This window comes from Lissotriton vulgaris, chromosome 9, assembly GCF_964263255.1.
Source record: "Lissotriton vulgaris chromosome 9, aLisVul1.2, whole genome shotgun sequence".
Classification (NCBI taxonomy): domain Eukaryota; kingdom Metazoa; phylum Chordata; class Amphibia; order Caudata; family Salamandridae; genus Lissotriton; species Lissotriton vulgaris.
Window position 1 is genome coordinate 1,207,851,821 of NC_141697.1, and position 25,098 is coordinate 1,207,876,918.

The 25,098-nt window shown below is 49.6% G+C and overlaps 1 protein-coding gene across 1 annotated transcript in view; it reads left to right on the plus strand.

The window, feature by feature from the left end:
- Positions 1 to 25,098, plus strand: part of EEFSEC (eukaryotic elongation factor, selenocysteine-tRNA specific) — a 675,218-nt gene that overhangs the window by 137,705 nt on the left and 512,415 nt on the right. The window contains exon 2 of the mRNA XM_086939292.1: positions 22,719 to 22,926. Within this exon, the coding sequence (XP_086795418.1) occupies positions 22,719 to 22,926 (208 nt within the window). The remainder of the gene's footprint in view (positions 1 to 22,718; positions 22,927 to 25,098) is intronic.

Genomic DNA, 25,098 nt, shown 5'->3' on the forward strand with positions numbered 1-25,098 from the left:
ACAAGCTTGGAGAGACATTTATTTCTATAAATCAGCTGATCAGTGACTAGTGAACCTCAACTCTACCTGGCACCATGTGAGTGCCCAAGAGCCTCACCTTAGGTTCTTGGAGGCTTTAGAAGCGTTCTCCTGTAGATTTGGACTTACAGGACTAAAGTCAGAAGGTAAACTCTTTTGACTAGGACAAAACTGGTTGGTGTATCTGATACGCGCTCCATCGCATCCTATTATGACCATTGACTACCATTGTCATTTTGTGTTTCTTTGCGCTGTTTCCACGTAAGAACTTAAAAATGCTTGTCGCCGGTTCACCTTTTTGGAGTTTTGTTATTTTGGTGTCTTTTACTTACTAATATTTTACTCTATTTTTCTCATTCATTCTGTTTTTTTTTATTGTTTCGCATTTCAACTTTATTACTGTTTAAGTACTGCATAAATACTTTACACATTGCCTCTAAGTTAAGCACCAACTCATGTGGTCCGCAGAACTATCTAAAAAACTACGCACTACTGGCCAATTCCCCCTTGTTTCTTCCCCCCTTTTAAAACTATCACTGCATATATTTTACAGTCACGCACATTACTGAGCACTGAACGTCACCTTTTCACATATGATGCGCCACCATGTACTGTTTACAGCCTTGAAAATATTGAAATAAGTGTATTTATGATTGAAGTAATTTATAAAAATCTTTGGTTATACCCTAGACAGTTTGGTTTTGTATTTCTTGTAATTTATTCTCTTATAATGAACAGTCTGAGATGAATGTTTCAGAGAAACTTAAAGAAATAGCGCATACCTGACAGAACCAATTGTATACCTTTACTGTTGCCCAGGTTCTGAGGGATACTGGGGTACCTACCCCATTGTGACTGACCGATTTAAGTTAAGCTTGGCTGCACTGTACCATAGCTACCAGGGGCTGAGCTCAGGTGTGTTTAGTCAATTTAGTGTTCAGCCTTAGGAGGACAGTGATTATTGCTTCATATGTAGGGCTCCCGGTTTTCCGTTTAAACTGATTTTTATATATAAATACAGACGGAAAACTATTTTTCCTTTGTCTGTATTTATAGTGGAGATGCAGGGGCTCTAAGAAGCCTCTGTAACAAGTGAATGGTCTTTTAAAGACCTGGGAAGTACTCGGGTGCAGCTGGCAGCTCAAAACTGTGTGTGTGTGTGTCTGGGAAGCTGTCTCAGCCCGGGCTGACACACACGACGGGGGGAGGGAGGGGGCCTGAAGCCTGTTGAGCCCAAATGGGCGTTGCACGCCTGACACCAGGGCTTTAGATGGAAATACAGAAGTGCTGGCGCATGTTTGCTCCTGATAAGTGCTTGTGCTTGAACGGATTTTCAGTGGTCTTCATTTCATTAACAAACTAGAAAGAGCCTCAATGTCCTCAAAGTTTCCTGAAATGCATATGTGCTTGTACTACAATGGCAAAGTTTTCAGATGAATGTATTGTGTTGACCAATAACAACTGAGCACACATGTGCATTGTCAATTTAAATAAATGTGGAAAAATACTATCTGTAGCGTCGTCTTTTGCTGGTGGCAAACATAAATGTGGATAAATACAGAAAAAATGCCCAAATGATTTATATGGATAAATACAGATGGAAATGGCAAAAAAATAAATATCATATAACCGGGAGCCCCATTCATATGGTACTCGCCCACCTTCAATAATAACCCAATTTCTTAAGTTTATTCTCTATTAAAATAGGTCGTGGTTGCATATGGGACCAGATACCACTTCCAACTTTATGGGGACATGGGGTGCTTTCTAGGGCTGTGCCTTCCCTTCCACTTTATGCAAACTCTCAGAAATAAGATGAGTGCAGTCCTGCGGCTGGTCTACCTCATGTCTACCTTGCTGTGTTCTGGGTTACTCCATTGTGCTTTTAGCTGATGTGACATTTCTGCTAATGCGGTCAAAGAAAAGCACTAATAATGACTTCTAAAAGTTTTTGATAAATTTGCAGTTGAACAGGATATGGTGGTCAACACCTGGAACTGAAAAGAAAAGAATGTGGACAGAGCTCAAAACGCCTTGTAGCACTTTTATTTAGAAAGGTGGCAAGCATTTAGAAGAGGGGTACCAAAATGTGTTCAAAATGTCTTCATGCTAACAATGAATGAACACTACAATTCATTGTCACAGTGCCCTGTGGCAAAGTATTCATTGCTGCTAATGCACACACAATTCAGCTGCAGTTTTCCATATTTAAAACTTCTCTTGGCCCCATTTTTCTATTATTGATTTTACCATGTTTGTCCACAAACATCTGCCATCGGAAAGCCCACTCTGGCGGCGAGGAACCCAAGTTCACGTCATCCTTGAGTTGGTTTGTGGCTTTTAGATGGTTGTGGAGAGAGGTGACTCCCAGTGGAGCAGACTAGGGAGAGGAAGATGCTAGCATGAGCAGCAAAGCAAAAGATTGCTTGTGTGCACTGAGGACGTTGCCCCAGGGCATTGTCACAATGAATTGTAGTGTTTATTCATCGTTATTCCGCCTTCCTACATGGGAACAATGCGCAGTCTGTGTGGAGCTTCAGTCATGCTTGCTCGTGGATGGGTTTCCACTCAAAGCACACTTTTCTTGGACAATGTCTTCTCTTTATCCCTTTCTCACCACCCTTTCTTTGCTGCGTTCTCTCTCCCTCCCTTCACCGCCTGCTCGGATCTAAAACTTGGACCCACATGAAACTCTTTTCATTGGGAGATGGACAGCATTTCCCCTACTGGCCCCTCACCTAGAAAAAGCATGGTTGTTGTAGGCTCCATTAAAGGGGAACTGCTGCTTAAAAAAACCCATATGGGATAAAGTACCTCCTGCTGTAGATTATAAGGAAACTGCAAGTCACTGAAGAGTTCCATGACCGTATAGAGGAATGAGGCTGAAGGCCGAGTTCATTTATGAGGGTATGGAACACTGAGGTGCAAAATCCTTATCTTGTACGGAAGAGGGTACATTATTCCTTATAATACATGGGTCACACCATCACCTTTGCCACAAAACCTTTTAATCTTTGGTGCGTAGCTCTTTCATATGAAAGAGAGATGATGTTTATAAACAAGAAGAATAGAAAGAGAATCTCTAGTATAAAACTAAACACATCAAAAAAGCTGTTACATATTTATTACAGAAAGATATTGAAATCTGTGTAACACAAGTTTGTTTTAAAAAAAATGGAGTAGCTTGCAATGTGTACAAAGATGCAGAAATAATCTAACTTTTCTATATTTTCCTAAGGAGTGCAAAAATAAAACCTGTTGCCATAAATATCTCCTTTATGCTTCGTATAGTACAGCAAGGAAACCAGAGCTGAAGAAAGAAAAGCAGCGTTTCATTTTCGCTCTTTATCCCCTTTACTGCTGAAGCTTTTCTACCTCAAAGCTGGGCCCTTTTTAGGTCTCGGTAATATCCGGTCGAAGACCGGAAGTCCGAGAATTATTGTGACTTAGTAGGCTGCTTTATCCCCGCCTCTGTTTTCGTCTCTCCTTCATTGGCTGGCTTCCTAAACAGAGGCCAGCCATTGGAGGAGAGAGCCGTCCCTCGAAAGAAGCTCCGTCTTTTTCGGATTTGGGGGCGTGATTTTTTGCGTTCTTTAGACAGTGACGTTGTCTGTCAGTCAGAACCACAAAACCACGCCCCCAATTCCGAAAAAAATCAGACGCTTCCAGCCGCCATTTTGCAACTGTCCCTCCGAGCACCTACAGGCTCGCACGCAAGTCCGCTCCCCAAAAACTTGGTAATGGAATGTTGGGGTGCTGCAGGCAAGGAGCGGGGTGCACAGTTCAGCCTGTGTGGGCCCTCAGTGCTGGAACAGTACGGCCTTGCAGTATCGGCGGATGGCGGTCCGGGGCTCTGGGCTTCCCGACGAGCTGCCTTCCTCCATCCTCCACCGCTCGGAGCAGGTACCTCCCCCTCTCAGCGAAGCTTGCACTAGTTGGGGTTTTTTTCAGTGGAGGTCTGCAGCTGTTTCTTGCGAGCGCCCCTTTTGGCATGTCTTTTAAACAATCTGGAGCGGACCAGGCCAGAGATCAGCACCAGCGGGGGCTCTCCTGTGTAAAAAGAGCCCCGCTCCCCGCCTGCAGCTTAAGCGCCGTCCATCTGCCCTCTGCCCCACCCCCGCTCTTCCTCCGGTGACCGAGCGCTCTGTCCCCCTGCTGATGTCTCCGGCCCTGGAGCTGCCGCCGGCCCTCAGGTAAGAGTTTGTTGGGGGTACGGGAGGGCCGGCTGGGACAAAGAAGAGCCTCGTGGGCTCCATTTCTGCTTCCCCCAGGTGGGGGGAAGCTGTTCTACAGCTCGCAGGCAGCGCTGCGCAGCTCCGGTCTCAGGAGCGGACCAGGCCAGAGATCAGCACCAGCGGGGGCTCTCCTGTGTAAAAAGAGCCCCGGGGGTCGGAAGGGGCACGTGGCAGCAGATGCCATGTGTAACTCAGAGGTGTATCGGGCGCGCTTGGTCTCGAGGGCTAAATCGAGTCAAGGCGCTAGAGCAGATCTTGGGTATTGTGCCCCGCTCCTTACTGACGGTATAGCGCTTCATGTGGTTGTGATACCGTAGGCAACATGGTGGTGGCTGATGTCCTTCGAGCCGCATTTAGTAATATGGTAGGAAAGATTCCAGTGTGCTGGTGGACTCTGCGAGTAAGGTAACCTGGACATGGGTTCATTTAAAGTCATAAACCACTGGCGCTACTAAAGACGACATGCTTAGCCCACTCGTTAAACTAAAACAATTGTGTGACAGTAGGACTTTGAAGTAAAACGAATTGTACCTGGAAAGACGAGCTTTCCATCCCCGGCATCTTTGTCAATATTGGGTTTATTAGCGCAGCACGAGTGAACATCGGGCCCGTCCCGGATTAAGAGCTTCTCTATGGCTCACTTATTCACGCAATTACCGGCCGCATGCGAGCGGGGGCCGAGGCCAGAGTGCGGCCCTCCGCTTCCACGGGTCACCTTTAACAGGCGCGTGCCGTCCTCAGGTCACCCAGGCGCGTGCTGTAGGGAAAGTGAGTCCTTTGCGCATTTGGGAAGGGGACTTGATATGCTGTAAAGCTGGCTGATATGCTGTAATGCTTTAAAGACGGATGTCCGCACCGGCGCCAGTGTGATATCACTGGATGCGGCCTCCCTTCCGTGCCTGCGCCTATTTTTTTAAGACCCTGCCCGGTGGTTGGAGCTCCTCAATACAGTGAGTATGGTTACCCCGAGATTGGTGGGTGAAGCGCTGCTGCTACTGGACTTTGCTTCCCGTTACCGCATGTCGAGGCGCTCACGTGTATTAGTTTGATGCCAGAACCATTGCGGGTATTTTGAACTCCAGTCCGCTGCCCCGCCACGAAAGCCCATTGCTATTAATGCTGACGTAGCTGATGCTGTTCTATTGGTCAAGAGCTGCGAGCGCCGTGAAACATAGCCTGCGGTCGGCGCCCCTCGCCACCCCCCCTTTTTGTAATCATATCGCTGTATATAAAGTCTGTGCTGACACTGGCTAACCGGTGATTTGTTCCCAGTGCTATGTGTGTCAGCCCGCAGCTCCATGCCTCACATTTTTCATGATCGTATTGGCAGAGGCCCCTCTAATACCGCTCTCTTTGGCCCATGGATGGCAAATATATTGTAAGAAAAGCGTCTTGATGCAGTCTATTGCTGACAGCTAGAGCAGGGCTCGAGGCCTCCCACTTCTGGCCTCTGGCTATGCCTCTGACCACGGCCCTCAGGTAAGAGTTTGTTGGGGGTACGGGGGTGGCATCTGTCAGTGATGTTGACCGGGGGAGCGTAGGCTGCAGGGTGTGACGTGAAGGGTTGTGTGTGCATGTGTGTGGGGAGGGATGCATGTGTGTGTGTGTGTGTGAGGAGGGAGGCATGGTGTCCCCGGCGAGCTGGCATGTGTTTAATGTGGACCCAGGAGGCTCGAACAGCATTTTCACTTGGCCACATTGAGTGATCGTGGGCAAATCTCTTCATCCATTGTGGCTCACTTCCTTTATCTGCCAACACAGAGCGCTTGGAGTCAGTATTGAGCGCTTTATTGCACTAAACTGGATATATTCGCAATCCGGAGGGCTTACTCTATCGCAGTGTTAAGTAAGAGAGTGCAGTACACGGCACATGCTGTTTCTCGTGCTTTTAAAAGCACTACGGCTCGGGTGCCTTCTTTTACCTGTATCTTGGTCTGTGTTACTTTTATGTGCGTTTCGAGTGGCCACGGAGTCCAGCGAGAGTAGTTGGGGGGGGGGGGGGGGTCGGAAGGGGCACGTGGCAGCAGATGCCATGTGTATGCCATGTGTAACTCAGAGGTGTATCGGGCGCGCTAGGTCTCGAGGGCTAAATCGAGTCAAGGCGCTAGAGCAGATCTTGGGTATTGTGCCCCGCTCCTTACTGCCTTCATTGACGCTATAGCATGCCTCATTGTGTCCGCTTGAGCATCCTCGGGTATAGAGTTTGTCACACACCTTCGTCTCTTCGCTGCAAAGACACAGGCTTACATAACAGATACTATATAGAAACATGTCACTGTTGTGCCCCTTATTGTTAAGTAATGCACAGGGCAGATTTGCCGCAGACCTGACACCTCCGCCCCATTGGCTTGTACAGCACGCGCAGGTGTCAGGGGTGAAATATCAGGCATGATGATATGCGACCACGTGCCATATGTCGCACCCTGAGCTTCCAGCACGATTTCAGGTTAGGGCTTATAACTACTGTCCCTCTGCACGCTTGGACTTGTTGCCCATGGCGGAAAGGAGAAAAGCGAGACTACATGTTCCAGAATGCACTTTGCCGTACATAGATCTCTAGTTCTCCAGGTTCTCTCTTCCTTCTCTCTTCACTTCTTCTCTCCTGTCTTCCTTCTCTCTCTCTTGCTTCTCTCCCTTCTCTTTTCTCTTCCTTCTCTTTTTTCTTCCTTCTCCTCCGTCTTCCTTCTCTCCACTATCCCCTCTCTCTTCTCTCTCTTCCTTCTCTCTTCTCTTCCTTCTCTTTTCTCTCCTCTCTCTTCCTTCTCTATTCGTTCTCTTCTCTCCACTATCCCTTCTCCCTTGTTTCTTACTTATCTTCCTTCTTTCTTCCTTCTCCCTTCTCTCTTTACTTCCTTCTCTCCTCTCTTACTTCTCTCCCCTCTTACTTCTTTCCCCTCTCTTCCTTCTCCCTTCTCTTCCTTCTCCTTCTCTCCGCTCTTCCTTCTCTCTTCTCTTCCTTCTCTCTTCTCTCCCTTCTCTTTTCTTCCTTCTCCCTTCTCTTCCTTCTCTCTCTCTCTCCCTTCCCTTCTTTCTACTCTTCTTCTCTCTTCTCTCTCTTTTCTCTGTATCTGTCTCGAGACCGAGCTGGCACCTAGCCGGAAGTGCTGTCTGGAGCCTGCTACACTAAGCCCCGGCATGGCGTGTCGGATTATGGAGCCTTGTTAGACCACCAGCGTTAGAGGCCCAAGGGTACACAGGTCTAGGGGGTTACTGCAGGGCTCAAGTTGAGGTACCACGCGGGTGGACAGCGTCCCACCACTTATTTTAAAGGGGGGATGGCATCCCCCTGCCAAACAGCTGGACTTCACTCTTTGGCCTCTTTGGGACGAGGAGCTTGGCACCTCTCACTACCTCACTTTCTCACTTTTCTCTCTCAAAACATCACTACCTCACTCTCTCACTACCTCACAACTTCACTCTCTCTCACTATCTCAATCACTCTCTATCTCACTACCTCACTCTTTCTATCTCACTAACTCACTTTCACTCTCTTTCACTATTTCTCTCTATCTCACTACATCACAACATCACTCTATGCTTATATCTCACTACCTCACAACATCCCTCTCCCTCACAACATCCCTCTCCCTCACAACATCCCTCTCCCTCACAACATCCCTCTCCCTCACTACCTCACTCTCACTACCTCACTCTCTATCTCACTACCTCACTCTCTATCTACCTCACTCTCTCTCACTACCTCACTCTCTCTCTATTTCAATACCTCACTCTATCTCACTACCTAACTCTCTCTCTGCTAATGCAATAGGTATCACATATGCCAAAAAAAGCTAATGCCAATAGAAATGACAATGCCATTTATTTAGGGATACAAAAAAAATAAAAAATGAGCAATACCAATAGCTCTACCTATAATATTGCCGAGACCATTGCATTGTAAATGCTTGTTTATTTAGCTAATCTGGGGTAATTCGCACTTAGGCCCCCATAAAGTTTTTACCAAATAAGGTATCCATGCCAAATTTGCTTTCTTTTTTCTCAACACCACTGGGATTCTGAAGGTACCCAGGGTTTGTGGATTCCCCTTGGGGGACCGTGAAATTAGGCAAAATATAGCTAAAGTGTGGGTCTTTGGGGACAATGGGAACAAAGTGCTGCACAAGAAAGTGTATGTTTTTTCCTAAAAATTGCATTAAAGACAGTTTTGGTGTGCTATAATCCCCATTCTCCCAGATTTCAGAAACAAGCAGAGCTTAATCAAAAGACATTTTTTTCAACCATAGTTTTGACATTTTTCTAAGAGGCAGATGATTTTTCCTAATTTTTGTATTATCAACCTGATTCCAGTTCTTCGTTGAAACAGATGTGAAATCCAAGGGTCATTCCGGTAAGCTACACATTTCTAAAAAGTAGATAACATTCTAGGATGTGGTTTAACGGTTAGAGCGGTTGACCTTGAAGCTGGGGAACCAGGTTCGAGTCTCGGCAGGGACGCTCAACATCCTGTGATTCTGGGCAAATCACTTAATCTCCCCGTGCATAACAAAATGAATGTGTACGTCTGTAACACAACTGGTGCTCATATAAAGTGCTCTGATACCATCAGTTCGAGTTTGCGCTATATAAAACTGAAATAAAAAAACAATATCATTTCAGCAGAAGGTCATTTGTATAGACCCCTCAAGGGTTTCCCAAGGAAACTAACTGTAATGAGTAGGAAAAACACTAATTTGTGACAATATTTAATCTGCAACTGCTTGTCAATTTACAAAAGCAGTATACTATTACCTCTGACAGACCTTTCTGGTCACTGCAGTATATAGAGTTTGTAGCATGTGATACCCAGAGCCAACTACAGAGCTGCACCTTAAAATGATTTTTCATTGTGTACAGACTATTTAGCAATTCGTATTGTAAAATATAAAGAATGAAAAATTCCTATGAAGAAAACGTATGTATTTTTGAGAAGTGCACAAGATACTGAGTTTAGGAACAGTGGTTATTTGTGCACCTCTGAATTTGGGATTGCCCATAATATGATGTGATTCAGAGGGTATTTTGCAAAAAGTTTTCTTTCTTGCACACTGGCTTACATTCGTACGCCACAAATGCAGCAAAATCCAATTGGTAATAACAAAGGTTCCACTATTCTGTGTTCCCACATCTCTCCCGATAAATACAGTGTCTAACTTGTATGGCTGGGCCTAGTGACTGCGACACAAAACACCAAAAAACCTGACCGGGAGACATCATGCTCCACCCAGCAGCATCCACGCTTTCTTTTTTATAATGTGGGTAGCTGCAGATTTTGTGCCCTAGCTCCGAGGCCACCCAAGGAAGCCTACTATACCGAGACATTTCTGAAAACTAGACACCTGAGGACATCCAGGGTGGGGTCACGTGTCTGGCTCTCGCCAAGTGTTCCTAATCAGAAGCCCATGAAAACCTCAAACTTTGGCTAAAAAACACACATTTTCCTAACATTTCTATGAGGAGAATTTCTGGACTCTGCGGGAAGCTACACATTTTCTACCACCAAGCATTTTCCTATGTCTCCATGCATAATTAAAACTTTGGCTAAAAACACAAATTTTCCTCACATTTCTGTGAGGGAAAGTGTTGGAATTTGGGGGGGACGGGGGGGGGGGGGGGCACTTATATCCAACCATTTATCGTTACCCCATATCTCCTGATTTAAAAATGGTACCTCACTTGTGTGAGTGGGCCTAGTACCTGCAACAGGGAAAGGACCAAAAAGCAACATAAACAGAACAACATTTTCCTCTAAAAACAAACCCTTTGTTTGTAATTTGGGTAGATATGGATTGAGGGTCTGAACTCATCTGGCACCTAAGGAAACCTAACAAGTCCACACATTTCGGAAAACTAGACACCCAGGGGAGTTATTTGTGGGGTAACTTGTGTAGCTCTGACCAGGTTTTCTTACCCGGAAGCCATTACATAACTCAAACTTTGGCTAAAAACACACATTTTCCCCACATTTCAGTGAGGGAAAATTTTGAAATCTGGGGGGAGCTATACATTTCCTACCATTCAGCATTCACCCGCATCACCCTCACTTGTGTGGGTAGTCGTAGCTCCTGCAACAGAAAAGGGCCCAAAACGCAACGTGGACAGATCAAACTTTTCCACTCCAAACCAACCCTTTTTTGCAATTTGGATAGCTGTGAATTTCAGGCCCTAGCTCAGCCAGCACCTAGGGATACTACCAAACATGCACATTTCTGAAAACTAGACACCCAGGGGAGTGCAGGGTGGTGTGACGTTTATGGCTCCCACCAGGTTTTCTTATCCAGAAACCCTTGCAACCAACAAATGTTGTTTAAAAACAAACGGTTTCCTCACATTTCAATGAAGGAAAGTTCTGGAATCTGCGAGCAGCCACAAATTTGCTACCAACCATCGTTCTTCCATATCCCTCCGATAAAAATGGTACCTCACTTGTGTGGTTGGGCCTTTTACCCATGACAGAAAAGGGCACAAAAGGCAGCATGAACAGACCAAATTATTCCACTCAAAAACAACCCTTTATTTTTGCAATTTGAGTAGCTGTAGAATTTGGGCTTTAGCTCAGCTGGTACATATGGAATCCTACCAAACGCGCCCATTTCTGAAAGCTAGACACCTAGGGTAGTCCAATGTGGGGTGACATGTGTGGCTCTCACCAGGTTTTCTCACCCAGAAACCCTTGAGAACCTCAAAATTTGGCTAAACCCACACATTTTCCTCACATTTTGTGAAGGAAAGTTCATCTGCTAGGAGCCACGCATGTCCTGCCACCCAGTGTTTCCCCATATCTGCTGATAAAAATGGTACCCCACTTTTGGGGGTGGGCATATAGTGCCTGCAGCAGGTAAAGAACCAAAACGCAATGTGGAGACATCCACATTTCCTGTCAAAAAATATCCTGGTTTGGCAATGGGGGTAGCTGCGTTATCTGGGCCCAAGCTCAGCGGGCACCTGAGTAAACCTATCAGCCCCAGAAATATCTGAAAACTAGACATAGAATTTTCTGGGCAAAAGTGGGGGAAAGCGGGGGCGTGGCTTGACGGGCGATGATGGCGGTCGCAGCTTAGTAGAGCTCCCGCCGGCCCGAACTTACTTTTGACATTTATCCTGGCCCCCGAGCCCGCAGAAGATCCCTGGCGAGTCTTGCTGACTCCGGAGTGTGTCCTGTTCTCTCCGGTGACGGGATCCCGCGATTCTGTCTCCGCCGGGACCCTGAGGCGCCGACGGCGGAGTGTGGCCTGGTGGCTGGCCGCGAGCCGGGGACCTCGATTTTGGTGACGCCGTGTGGCGGCTGTCGGAGAGCGGCTGAGGGTGCCATCTGTGGTGCGGATCCCGGACGTCCCTGCAGCGCTTGGACCCTGAGCCCGTGGTTGGTGCCGGGCGGGCGCCGTCGGTCCGTGAGTGGGCCCTGATTCCTCCGGTGCCGGGTTCTAGCGGCTCCATTCCCTCTGGGACCCTGTGGCGCTGACGGCGGTCGGCGGCCTGGTAGCTGGCTGTGGGCTGGGGACCTCGATTTTGGGACAGCCGAGAGGTGGCAGTGGGCGCGCCGCTGCGAGTGGCGTCAACGGCGCAGACTTTGGCCGGATACTTCACCCGGTGGCCACTGGTGAGTGGGGACACTGCTGCATTCCCGGGCCACCGTTGCGTGGGGACACTGCTGTATTCTTGGGCCACTGTTGCATGAGGACACTGCTGCAGCCTGGGGGCACCACTACATGAGGATACTGCTGAAGGTGCCCTGCCTCCTCTGGATCCTGGAGGTACCTGTGGGCATCGTGGGGACCTGTCTGGTCCGGAGCCTTGTGTGTCGTGCCACTGGAGTCGTATTGACCCGCCGCCCCTCCTGCGCGGGCACCGGTCCCGCCGTCCGAACGTGGTCCTGCGCTTCTTGTTGTGGACTCACTGCCCCGGGCCTGCTGAACCTACCCGTCCAGTCCAGTGTGTTGATCCGCTGTGTCCGTGAGCGGCCATGACCAGGGGTGGCGGAGGGGGCCCGCCCAAGCAGGGCCCCATAGACAAGTTTGCCGGGCCCAGTGGTGGCGCCGGGGCGTCTGGCGGAGGTGGCGGATCAGGGCCGGACAACGCTGCAATCCTGGCGGCCATTACCCAATCCCGGGACATGCTGGACGCCAAAATAGGGGCGGTGGGAGCGGACGTTACACTGCTTCGCCAGGACCTCCGAAACGCAGTGGCGAGGATCACTGAGACTGAATCTCGAGTATCGGTGACCGAAACAGACATTGGCGCCCTAAAGAAACGAATGGCGGAGGTGGAGTGTGTCCAGAAGACGCTTGCGGCCCACGTGGAGGATGCCGAAGGGCGCGCACGGAGAAATAACCTCCGCTTCATTGGCTTTCCGGAGCGGTGCGAGAAAGATGGCATGGAGCGTTTCCTGACTCACTGGCTGGAGAGCTGGGTCCCCGAGGGGACACTGTCGGCGTGTTTTGTGATTGAGCGGGCGCACAGGGCCCTGACTCAGCGGCTGCCTGAGGGGGAACGTCCTCGGCCGGTCATTGCTCGGCTGCTGAACTATCATGACCGCGATGCCATACTGCGGGAGGCGAGGACCAAGGGCTCGCTTACATATGAGAATCATGCCATAATGATCTTCCCGGACTACACGAAAATGGTTCAGCAGCAGCGACAATCCTTTGTGGCCGCCAAGGCTAAGTTGCGGGGCCTGAAGCTTCAATACTCTCTTCTGTACCCGGCCCGCCTGCGGGTGGTACACCAGTCCCGGACACACTTCTTCGATACACCCGAGGAGGTTTTTCGTTGGACCGATGAGACGGTGCGACTTCGGCCCCATGCCCAGCCGGGGCTGGATCCTGGCGGGTCCCAGAGATCATTACCGGAGCGGACGGACCGCACCAACCGGAAAGGAAGGCATCGAAGGTCCAGATCTAAGAAACGGTCAGCTTCCGCCAGTGCGACGCAGACGAACAGCACAATTGTCTCTTAACACTCTGATGCTGGCAGTTGAACCCTGGTGGTGCCTGGCTGTTGGTGTTGCCCGAAATGGACCGACTGGTGAGACTGTTCCATGTGACTTTGCCTGAGCTTCTCTGTATGCTTCTCAAACACTCTGAGGCTCTGAGTAGAGCCACTGCGGGGCTCGGGTGGCGGCTTCTATGGGCCTTAGACCCTCACGAGTAGTGGGTGTTGTTGGGGGGGTGGTGAGTGAGTGTTGATGGGGGTGTTGGGATCCATTGGTATGGTGGGCCTTGGGTTCTCTGTTCTGGACCCGGGTCTCTCCATGCCGCGACAGATACTTCACTGTTTTCTGAGGTATTGGGGTGGGGGGTGTGGGGTGCAGGGGGGGGTTGTCTTATTGTTGGGTGTTGGGGAGGTTGGGGCCGGAGGTGGCCAGGTGGGTTTTGGGGTACTGGGTGTTCGGGTTGGGAGGGTGTGACCACACGTGTCTTTGGCTTTTGATTTTGTTGCTTTGTGGGGTGCGCCAGGGTGGGGCGGGGGGCCGGATGCTGGACACTGTCTTGATTATGGCTGATACTACGACTGTACCTCCTCAAAAGACCCTGCGTGTTGTGACGTGGAATGTGAGGGGTATTCTGGACAAAATCAAGCGTGGGGCTGTACTGCGTTGGGGGAAAAGAGAGATGGTAGATGTGCTGCTGCTTCAAGAGACTCACATGCTGGGCTCTAAGGCCCTTAGCCTCCAGAGGTTCGGGTTTCAGCAGGTGTACCATGCGGGTTTTACGAGGGGTTCTAGGGGGGTGGCTATCTTAGTACACCGCAGGTTGGCTTATGTGCATGACAAGCAGTGGATTGATCCTCAGGGCCGATATATCTTCATCAAAGGCCGGTTGGGTACTGAACAGGTGGTTTTTGGTAGCGTATATGCCCCCCCCCCCCTCTGCAGTGGGCTTTGTCTGAGCGGCTATTCGCGCTGTGGGATGAGATTCCGGAGGTCCTAACCATGGTGGGGGGCGACTGGAACGAGGTTATGGATGTAGGCCTGGATCGTCTGAGGCGGGTGCCTGTGGTGTCGGATCCCCCCCCCACTATTGCTCCCACCAAATTGCGTGCGACTGCGAGTGGCCTGGGCTGGGTTGATGTATGGCGGCACTTTCATCCTGCTGTGTGTGAATTCACATATGTGTCGGCGGTGCATGGGTCCTTCTCGAGACTGGACTATCTGTTTGTGCCGGGTGCCTGTCTGAGTCGGGTCAAAGATGCTATGATACTTCCCAGAGGCCTGTCTGATCACTCCCCCGTCCTAGCTACCATGACCCTCCCCTCCACGAGACAGCCGTTTCGATGGCGGATGTCCTCTTGGCAGTTGCAGCGGCCTGAGTATGTGCATCACCTGCGTGAGGCGATTGATCATTTCTGGCGCGAGAACTTGGTTGGAGATGTGAGTGCAGTGGTGGTGTGGGAGGCGCTGAAACCCACGCTTCGGGGCGTGGATATAGCTTGGTGCGTGGCTGCTCGACGAAAACATCGGGAGGCCATTGTGACCGCCGCGGCCCGCGTGGAGGAGCTGGAGCAGCGTGGCCGGCTTAGGAGCGACGAGGGCATTGTGAGGCAGCTCTTGCAGGCCCAGCAAGCATACGCCTCTGTTCTTTATGAGGAAGCCCGGCAGGCGTGGCTCGCCACGCGCAGCAGGGTGTATCAGTGGGGCGACAAGTCCTGTACTATGCTGCATAGATTGTGCCAGGCGACCTTCCAGCCCCTAGTGTTACCGGGCCTTACTGCAGATGACGGTTCGGTCATGACCGACCCGGATTTGCTGGCGGCTAGCTTTGCCCGTTATTACGAGGCGCAATACGCTCCCCGGGATCATTTAGAGGCGAGCGAGATTTCCGCGTATCTTGACGACCTACTACCGCAAGCCGTCCCCGATGAGACCAGAACCGCACTGGACGCCCCGCTTACGGCTGAGGAGGTCGGAGAGGCCCTTGGTCAACTGAATACGGGTAAGGCGCCCGGCCCGAGTGGCTACCCAAGTGAATTCTACAAAAAGTTTCACGTCCAGCTGGGGCCCCACTATCGCTGTGCTCTAGAGGAGGCACGGGCTCGGGGAGAGCTGCCACCAGATTGGAGACATGCGGAAATCGTGGTATTTTTGAAGCCGGGCAGGGCACCGGACCGGCATGACTCGTACAGGCCGATTTCCCTCCTCAACATTGAGGCCAAGGTTCTGGCTAAGGCCTTGGCAAACCGCCTCCTGCCCCACGTTGCTGACCTAGTCCACCCCGATCAGGCTGGATTCATGCCTCGCAGGGCCACTCGACATAATATTCGGCGGGCGCAGGCAGCGGTGGATGCTATGGGTGCTAGAGATGAACAGGCGGCACTCCTCCTAGCGGACATGGACCGGGCCTTTGATTCGGTGAGCTGGGCATATCTGTTCACACTGTTGGCCCGCCTCAACCTGGGGCCGGTCTTCCTGTCGTACATTCGTCTCCTCTACACCAACGTTACGGCCTCGGTCCGCGTGGCCGGTGCTACCTCTGGGCGCTTCCATGTGGGTCGTGGTACTCGGCAGGGTTGCCCGCTGTCCCCGTACCTGTTTGCCCTCGCCATGGAACCCCTGGCATCGCGGATACGTGCGGATGACCGGTTGCGCGGTTTCGTTTGGAATGAGGATCTGGTGGATAGGATTGCACTGTATGCGGATGACGTCCTCCTCTTCCTTACGGATCTACGGCGCTCAGGTCCCCGAGTTCTGGAAATCATGCGGGAGTTTGGCGGGGTCTCGGGCCTTCACCTTAACCTGAATAAATCGACCCTGTGGGTGCTGGGCGGTGGTGTGGTTGCTGACCCCTGGGCTGCTGAGTTGCGAGTGGCCTCGGATGGCCTAAAGTATCTGGGAGTTTTTCTCTCGGAGTCGCGGGCCGTGGCTTGGGCGCGTGGAGTCTTGCCGGTGTGGGAGCGGGTTCAGGCTGATGTCAAGACATGGGCTAGAATGCCGCTTACTATCTTTGGGAGATCGGCCATCTTCAAGATGGTGGCGCTTCCGCGGCTCCTGTACCAAATCCAGAACTTCCCATACCCCATTGGCCTGGAGTGGTTCCGTCAGGTTAACTCAGTGCTGGGCCGCTTCCTGTGGGGTGGTGGTGCGGCCAGAGTGGCGTTGAAGACGTGCTTTCTGTCCACATACAGTGGTGGCCTGGCCACCTCGGACCTCCTCTCTTACTACCAGGCTTCCCACCTGCTGGTCCTAAATGAATGGTGGTATGGTGATAGAAGAGATCCGGCTTATGCCCTGGAACGGTTGCTCATGGGTGACCGCACGCTCCACACAATTCTTTATTCCGCTCGCTTACGCCGTGCATTGCCATCGGTCACCGGAGTGGTCTTTGCGGTGTGGCGACAGTCATTGCGCCGCATGGGATGGTGGGGCAGGTTGACGGCTGAGACGCCGCTTTGGCACAATGGTTTGCTCCCGGAGCTGGTGGCCCTAACCGGGTTTGAGGGTTGGGAGACCATTGGGATTACTCAGTTGGGCCAGGTTATGTCGAGCACCACCCTCAAATCCTTCTAGGAGCTCCGTGCAGAGTTCCAAATGCCTCAGTCCCAGTTCTTCCGCTACCTCCAGCTGCGGCATGCCCTCGCCCCGAGCATCGCCGGTCTCGACTCCCTGCCGGAATTTAGTCCAGTAGAGGCCAAGGTATTTATGGGGGACCTGGGGGACAGGAAGGTCTCTAGGATCTACCAGACACTTGTAATTCATTGCTCCTCCACCCTACACTCCCTCCGGGAGGCGTGGGAAGTGGATGTGGGCCCCCTTGATGAAGACGATTGGAGGGAGGCACTGGAATCCCCACGTGGAACCGCCATTGCGATCCGGCTCCGGCTAATTCAATTCAAATATCTGCATCGTGCCTATTATACCCGTGAGCGGTTGTGGAAGGCTGGGTTGATTGCGTCCTCGGAGTGCCTGCGCTGTGGAGTGGTGCCTGCCTCTCTGGTGCATACGGTGTGGTCGTGTGGCCGATTGACTGGGTTCTGGAGGGGCGTGTGGAGTTGTCTGGCTGAGGTCCTGGGCTGGGATCTTCCCCGTACCCACCGGCTGGGCCTCTTGCATATCATGGAAGGGATTGGTGGTAATGTTTATAAGCGCCACTTGTTGCTATTGGGGCTGGTCATGGCTAAGCGGGACCTGGCCCGAGCGTGGAAGTCAGTGAGGGCTCCCCCCTTGTCGGCGTGGAAGGCTGGGCTGGATTATTTCATGGGTCTGGAGGGGCCGATCTTTGAGGCGAGGGGGTGCCCGCGCAAACACTACAAAATTTGGAAGCGTTGGGCCGACTACCGTGGTCTGTCCTTGGATCCCCCGGCGGAGCAGGAGGAGGACATTTGATCGCAGTGACAATCTTGGCCCGCAGCAGTAACGCCCTGGTGGAATTACACCCACATTTTTCTCTTCCCTGTTGCTATATATACACGTGTGGTAGGGGGGGTTGGGGGGGGTAGCGTTGGGAGTTAGAGTAGGGTGTTGGGGAATTTCTATACTAAGCCTATTCTGAATCTGCTCTATTATTTGCTGCCTGTGTAATTGCTGTACTGATTTTGTTGTGGTGTTCTCGATGTGTGGAGATGCCACATTTGTGATGATCATTTGCTTAATAAAATTGGTTGTGAAAAAAAAAAAAGTGGGGGAAAGCTGGGTGGTAGAAATTATGTGGATCCCTGCAGATTCCAGATGTTTCCGTCACAGAAATGCCAGGAAAATGTGTGATTTTAGGCAAAGATTGAGGTTTGCAGGGCATTGTGGGTAAGAAAACATCATGGGATCCATGCGAATCAAACTAACCTGGACTTGCCCGGGTGTCTAGTTTTAAGAAATGTCTGCGTTTGGTTGGTTTCCCTACGTGTTGAACGAACATTGGGTCAGTTAACGCACCTAACCCCATTACCAAATCAGATCATTTTTTGACAGGTAATGCAGATGTTGACGCATTAAGTTTTGTGACCTTTCCTGTCGTGGACGCTGGGCCCACCCATACAAAATAGTTGTGTTTTTATTAGAACAACTGGAGGAATGCTGGGCAGAAGACAATTTGTGGTCTCCTATTGAGTGCGTGAGTTTATATCACCGAAATGCAAGGAAAATGTGTGATTTTAGGCCGAGCATTGGGGGTAAGAAAACATCATGGGATTCACACAAGGCATACCACCCTGGACTCAAATAGATGTCTAGTTGTTGTCTGGGCCTGGTAGATTTCCTCAGGCGGCGGCCCACCCAAGCCTAAAAAGTTCAGCCGTTCACAATGGCAAGTGGGACGATATTAGGATATTGCCCGACTCTCCTGACCCATATATTAAAACAGCTAAAACAATCAAATGTCCTCACACTTGCCATTGGGATCAGATGATTTAGTCTGCAGGGGAGCAGAAAGACTGAGACGTCAGGGGTGAGGGTGGTGCCTGATATCAGGATGGGACAGACACACCCCATTATTTTCTTTAAAAAATATTTCTGCCATCCTTTGGGCTTTCTACCTCCGGGGACAAATTGTGGAAAAAACACTCCATCTCTGCCCTCCGGGGAGGCCAAAATACTGGTTTATCCCATTTGAGGTGGGCGTGTGGTTCAATGTCAGAGTGAGACATCCATGCTCCTTTAATTTGCCCCAAATTCAAAATCTCTGGTGTCTAGTGGGCTTTCTTCCACCTCGGGGGAAGACAAATTGGGGCATACTTCCAATCTGCCCCTAGTGGGGGCAGAAAGACTGTTGCACCCTTTTTGGAATAGGGGCATGGCCATGCCGATGGTGGGCAGCCCCATACCATCTTTATTCTTTTAATATATATTCCCTGGTGTCTAGTGGGCTCTGTGCCACCCTGTGGGAGGCAATTTGGAGCACAGCACTAATCTGCCTCCACCACGGTATAAAGATTGATTCCCCTTATTGGGGTGGGTGCATGGCCATGCCCATTGTTGCCAATCTCCACCAGTTTGTTTTCTATTTCCCTGGTATCTAGTGGGCTTTTTGCCCCCGTCCCCCATCGGGAATAGGCTGCAGATTCGGGTTGATTGCCCCTATCCATCTCCCACGGGTTGCAGAAAGACTACAACTTTTAGGAAGTCTGTGAAGAGCACAAGCCCTTGCCCGAAGCAATCTTCCCGTTGCCACAAATCCCCGGTGTGTATGTGGGCGGATCACTGTTTGGGGCCTGCTCTCCTTTGGCAGAAGAGCACAGGTAAGGGTCTCCAGTCATCATGGAAGGCAAGCACTCCTTAAGTGAGTTTGATTTGGAAGGTCTACCAGGAACGTCACTTTGCAAGAATCATACTGCTCCCGCCAAATGGGCATATATCAATGGTTGGCTCCAGCCAACCCCCAAACCTTTCCGTCACTTCTCAAATGTTAGAAACCTGTCCTTGCTGTACAGGTTTCCCATCTGTCTGCAAAAGTCCATAATCCATTCGCCAGATGTTCACTTTTTTTCAAAGCTACAGAGTGGGGCACCCCTATACCTCTGCCCCCTTGTAGGAAGGAGTCTACTTTGCTACCTTCTCGGTCATCCGGTCCATCTCTTGGGCCATCAACACCATAAAATGTGGACTGCCAGGAGGCATCTTGCTTAGTGACATAAGTGAGATTGTCAAGCGTTCACGTAGACAGTAGCCTTCTTTATTATGCCCAGTGCTTAACTAGCTTGGTAGATGCTGCTATGTACTTGTACTTCATATCGGGAAGCACCAGTCCACCTTGTCCACATTTTGCAGTTTGACAGTGGCTAGTCTAGTTCTAGGTCTTGAGTGGGTTCATGTTTACGAAGCGATGAAGTCATCCATCTCAATTATGTGTGCTTGGAACCAAGCACATCACACCTTGTAGGACAGGGAGACTGCGGTGCAATATAAGAACCGTCTTAACCAATGATACCCGAGTAGTTACAATATCTGAGGTTGCTATTGGGACCATCCTTTTTTGCCCACTGTGCCAGTCAAGAACACAGACCTGCTGTATGCGAACACTCTTCATTCTGCTCCAAAAGGAACAGTCCAGCAGACCTTTGAAAGATGACCTCTGTTTGTTTTTGGTTCCCACTGCTCACCTGAATCCCACAGTTTGTCCACCTTCATTGTGCATATCAGCCATAGACCGCAGTCTTCGAAAAAAGCTGGTCTCTTCATCGGAATGAACTACAATATCGATAGCAGCGCGTCGCTGTAATAGATATAGCTGCAACTGCGTCTTTTAGAAGAGACCAAAATGTGGCCTGTTAGTTAAAAACTAATTTCAAGAGCCAGATAATCCCATTCCATTCTTGACAAGAATGGGTACCAGGGTTCCAGTAGTCTGCCCAAATCTATTGAATTATTATTTCTGTTGAAGGCCATCTAGGCAAGTTCAGAAGATATCTTAAATTGTTAACTACAGCAGAAGACTAAAGCAGATACACTTGGCAAATATGGGTATTTGTGACCGTCTACCTTTTTATACGTCACCCAACCTAAATATTGGGGTGCATGTTACATGATAATTGTCAAGCCTGATACAATGAGCGGATATCTATGAAGCTATGTTAAGATGTATATATTTCAATTTAAAATGTTGAATTTGATTCTGTGATCATCTTATGTTAATTAATATATCCTGTGACAGTGCATTTTAATTGTATTGTAAGTTTGGTTTGCAGTTTGTGGCATTATCTAATATTATGATTCATCCAATTGATAAAATTACAATTTGCTGAGACCATCCAGAACCTAGTTTTAGATTTGCCACCTGACAACAGGAGAACTAAGGGCCAGATGTAGGTAACTTCAATTTAGCACGTTCTTAATAGCGATTTTTACCGAATCGCTATTAAGGACTCGCTAAATTGAATGTAGGTAGGAATCGCTAAAATATTAGCGATTCCTTAATAACGAATCGGTAATTGAGATTCGTTATTAAGGAATACCTAGCCATTCATTCCTATGGGTTTGAAGGCCCATAGGAATGAATGGGAAGATATTCACTATTAGCGATTCAGTATAACCGAATCGCTAATAGCGGGAGTTATTTCAAGGGTGCCAGGGTGTCCAAAGAACACCATGTTGCACCCCTGAAATGTGCATGTTTGCACATGTGGCACACATCCATGCCCTAAGGGCATGAATGTGTGCCACATGGCACATTTAAAAAAGCAAAAAGGTCACTGTTTAGAGGAAATCGCTACTTACCACCAACTTGAAGTTGGTGGTAATTAGCGATTCCTTAAGGCTGAAGTGCACTTTTTTTAGTGCTACATACATTGCATTTAAGGAATCGGTATTTCCGATTCCTTAAATGCAAGAGCAAAGGGCCATATGTATCAAGGCAAAATAGGTTCGCAAACGCCAAAATTCGCAGAATTCCGGCGTTAGCGAACCCATTTTCGCTAAATGGTATGTATGAAACATTTTTTTGCAATATAAGGAATCGCTAAATTTGCCATTCTATATTTTGCGATTGCATTTAAGGAATTGCAAATTTTGAGATTCCTTAAATGCAATGTATCAAGGAAAAAAACATTCCAAAATGCTGTTAAGGAATCGCAAATTACCACCAACTTCTAGTTGGTGGTAAGTTGCGAATTCTTTCAAAAAAGCATTATTTTAAAAATCAAAAGGTGCCATGTGACGCTTATACATGCCCTTAGGGCATGCATGTGCGCCATGTGCGCACACATGTCATTTTCAGGGGTGCAGTAGGGTGTTCTTGAGACACCCCTGCACCCTTGAAAATATTCACAATTTACGATTAGCAAATTGCGATTTGCAATTTCCCCTTCATTCCTATGGGCCTCCTGGCCCATAGAAATGTATGGGAAATGATTCCTTAATTGCGATGTTGCTATTTGCTAATCGCAATCATGGAATTTTAAGGAATCGTTAAAAAGAAGCGATTTTCTACATACATACCATTTTGCGATTTCTAAATAGCGATTCCTTAAAAATCGCTATTTAGGAATCGCAAAACTGAATGTTGATACATATGGCCCATAATAAGGAATCGCAATTTAGAGATTCCTTATTTTGCAAGTAGGTTTGAACTCACCTACATTGCACATGGCTAAATACCGGTCGGTAATGCAGTAATTTACCGAATTTCGGCGTTACCGACCGGTATTTAGCCACCTACATCTGGCCCTAAGTCTGTTGCAGCCCTCACTACAGTGTATGTCTTACACTGAAGTACAGGCTACAATTGATACCCCAGTGTCTACTGTTCCGATATTTTCTACTTTGTAAACCGCTCTTCATGGCAACAGAAGGTCACAAGGCAGAAAACTGTCCCCTCTGTGCCTTTTATCCTAATCTCTCTCCAACACCCTTCTTTTTTCATCTCCTTCTAAATCTTATAGCCTTTTTTCACCGTACCTGCTGCTGCCTTTATATTCATCTTTTCATACCTTAATCACATAATTCCTGTTTTAATTTCTCTGTCAAACTTGCTCATTCTCTTACTCTCACCCTTGTTCCATTTCTTCCACTTTTCATGTACACATGCTGAGCCAAACCTTTTCTTCCAGGGTCCCAGATCATCGACTTGATGATGTTGGTGATAGATGTGACCAAGGGGATGCAGACGCAGTCCGCGGAATGCCTGGTCATTGGTGAGATTGCCTGTCAGAAGATGGTTGTGGTTTTGAACAAAATTGATCTTCTTCCGGAAGGGAAGAAACAAGCTGCCATAGAGAAGATGACCAAGAAGATGCAGAAGACCCTGGAAAACACCAAGTAAGTGATGCTGGATTCATTTAGCTCTTGGTCCATCAAGCACTGTGTGAGATGACGTCTAATCAAAGAATCGCCCATTTCATCATAGCTATTGAACTTTTATGTGCCTGTGATAGATATTGTAATGGGAAGTCATTTTCTTTGAACAACATGCAGTGTTGCAGGTATGTGTTAGCCACTGTATACCACCTACTGAATAAATATGCATTGGCAAATGCAATAGCTTAGCACCTGTTACAAATTGCCATTTTAGTTTAGATTAGGAGAACCACTTGACACTAGGAGTTCACTCACAATGGACATCGGGGTTCCAGTGGTGTTTTGGTCACAGTGTTGTTGTGCTGGAATTGTTATAGTTGTGCTGTTGAAAGAGTTGTGATTGAAGTGTTGAAGATGTAGTGTTTAGGTTGTATGAAAGTAGCATCTTTAGGGGTTGAAGCCAGTATGCTCCCTGAGAATTGTGGTCTTGTAGAACTCCTGTTAATGCTTGTGTCTCTGAGCCCAGCAGTGAGTATTGTGTGTAGGGTTTCTGCTGTGCTGTGTGTAGTCTGGCAGAAGAGCCTGGAGTCCACTGCAACTCTTTGAAGCACAAAAGCTGAGGAACCTGTCCCAGCTCCCCAGTGGAGGTGCATCTTGCATCTCTGACCACAACTGTGTGTGCAGACTCTGGTACTCCCTGGAGGGAAGGGGAGCTCAGTGTGCAACTCTTTGTCCACAGCTTTGACTCAATTGTAAGAGTGAAGAGAGGCACATCTGTGTGTTCGAGGCATGTGGGCTGCTGAATTCATATCTGTGCATAGATCGCCACCTAGTGTTGGGTCCGGATGATTGCACATTGTTGTCCTGGAAGAGTCTTCGAAGTATCACGAGATAGGTGGCTCCTCCCCTGGACTACAGTGCGCATGGGCATCGCCTCCATCCCCAGATTGTTTTTTTCCGCCATTGGGTTCGGATGTGTTTCGGTTCCCTCTGTCGGAACCGATAGTTGTTCAACTTCTACTCGAGACCAAAAGGTCTTTAGGCTGGGCGTCGGTATAGTTGCGTACGGGTTTCTTTCTGACTCTCAGCTCCGATCTCTTGCTGCCCTTCCACGTGCTTTCGGCGCGGTCGGGCCTGTACTACACTCTTGCTATGGAGCGAACTCCGTTTAAGAAGTGCCCGTTGTGTCACTCTAAATACTCGCACCTCGACGTGCACCCGGTGTGCAATACCTGCTTGTCGCCGGATCACCGCGAGGACACCTGCATGGCGTGTTCGAAATTCAGGAGCAAGAAGACTTTGAAGATTCGTCGAGCCCATAGGCTCCAGGCTAGGTTATCGGCCACGGCGCCCCCGCCTGACGACATTTTCCAAGAATATGTCGAGGAAGACGACGTGCAAGGTTCGGACTCTAATCCCGCATCCAAGGGAGAGGCCTACGACGCGGGTGAGGAGAACTTTGACGAAGTCACCGACGAGGTAGGGGACGACTAACAAACTTTTACCACGATGGGAGATAGCTCGGAGGAAGAGCATCCCCAACCTGACTCAGGGGTTGTTCCCCTTCATACGGCCCAGGTCGAGGGATCGCCTTCGGGCCTTACCCAAGATCTAACTATGAGTCCTACGTCCCCGCCTCCGGGCCCGGTCACGGACACTTATGACCCATCACTTACGTCGAAGAAAACGAAAGTGAAGCCAACTGGTCACGCACCCTCGGATGCGAAACCGAAAGTGAAAGTGGCGCAGGTGAAGAAGGTTCTGGAGGTGTCAACTTCCAAGAAAGCCAAAATGGCCGACTTGAAGAGCCACGCCAAAATGGCCGACCCGAAGCCCTCGGGGTCGGCGCCGAAGGCGAAGTCCTCCGACGCGGCTGCGTCGGCGCCGAAAGGGGTCGCGGACCCGAAGACTGCTTCGAAGAAGCGTCAGGGCGACGACGCGCATAGGCACGGGGCGTCGGCCCCGAAGACGGTGCCTGCCGGCGCACAGGCCCTCGAAGATGAGGGGTCGCTCGAACCGGCCCAGCCCTCTCCGGCCTGGACAAAGAAGGTAGCGGAATCCTTGCAGCGGATTCGAAAGGCCAGTGTGGTTCCCGCACAGGATACCAGTGCGCCGAAGCCGACGCCTAAGCCTACGAGGGAGAAAACGCCTATCCGTTTCACCCTGCCGCCCAAGTCGGCGCCGAAGGCCTTC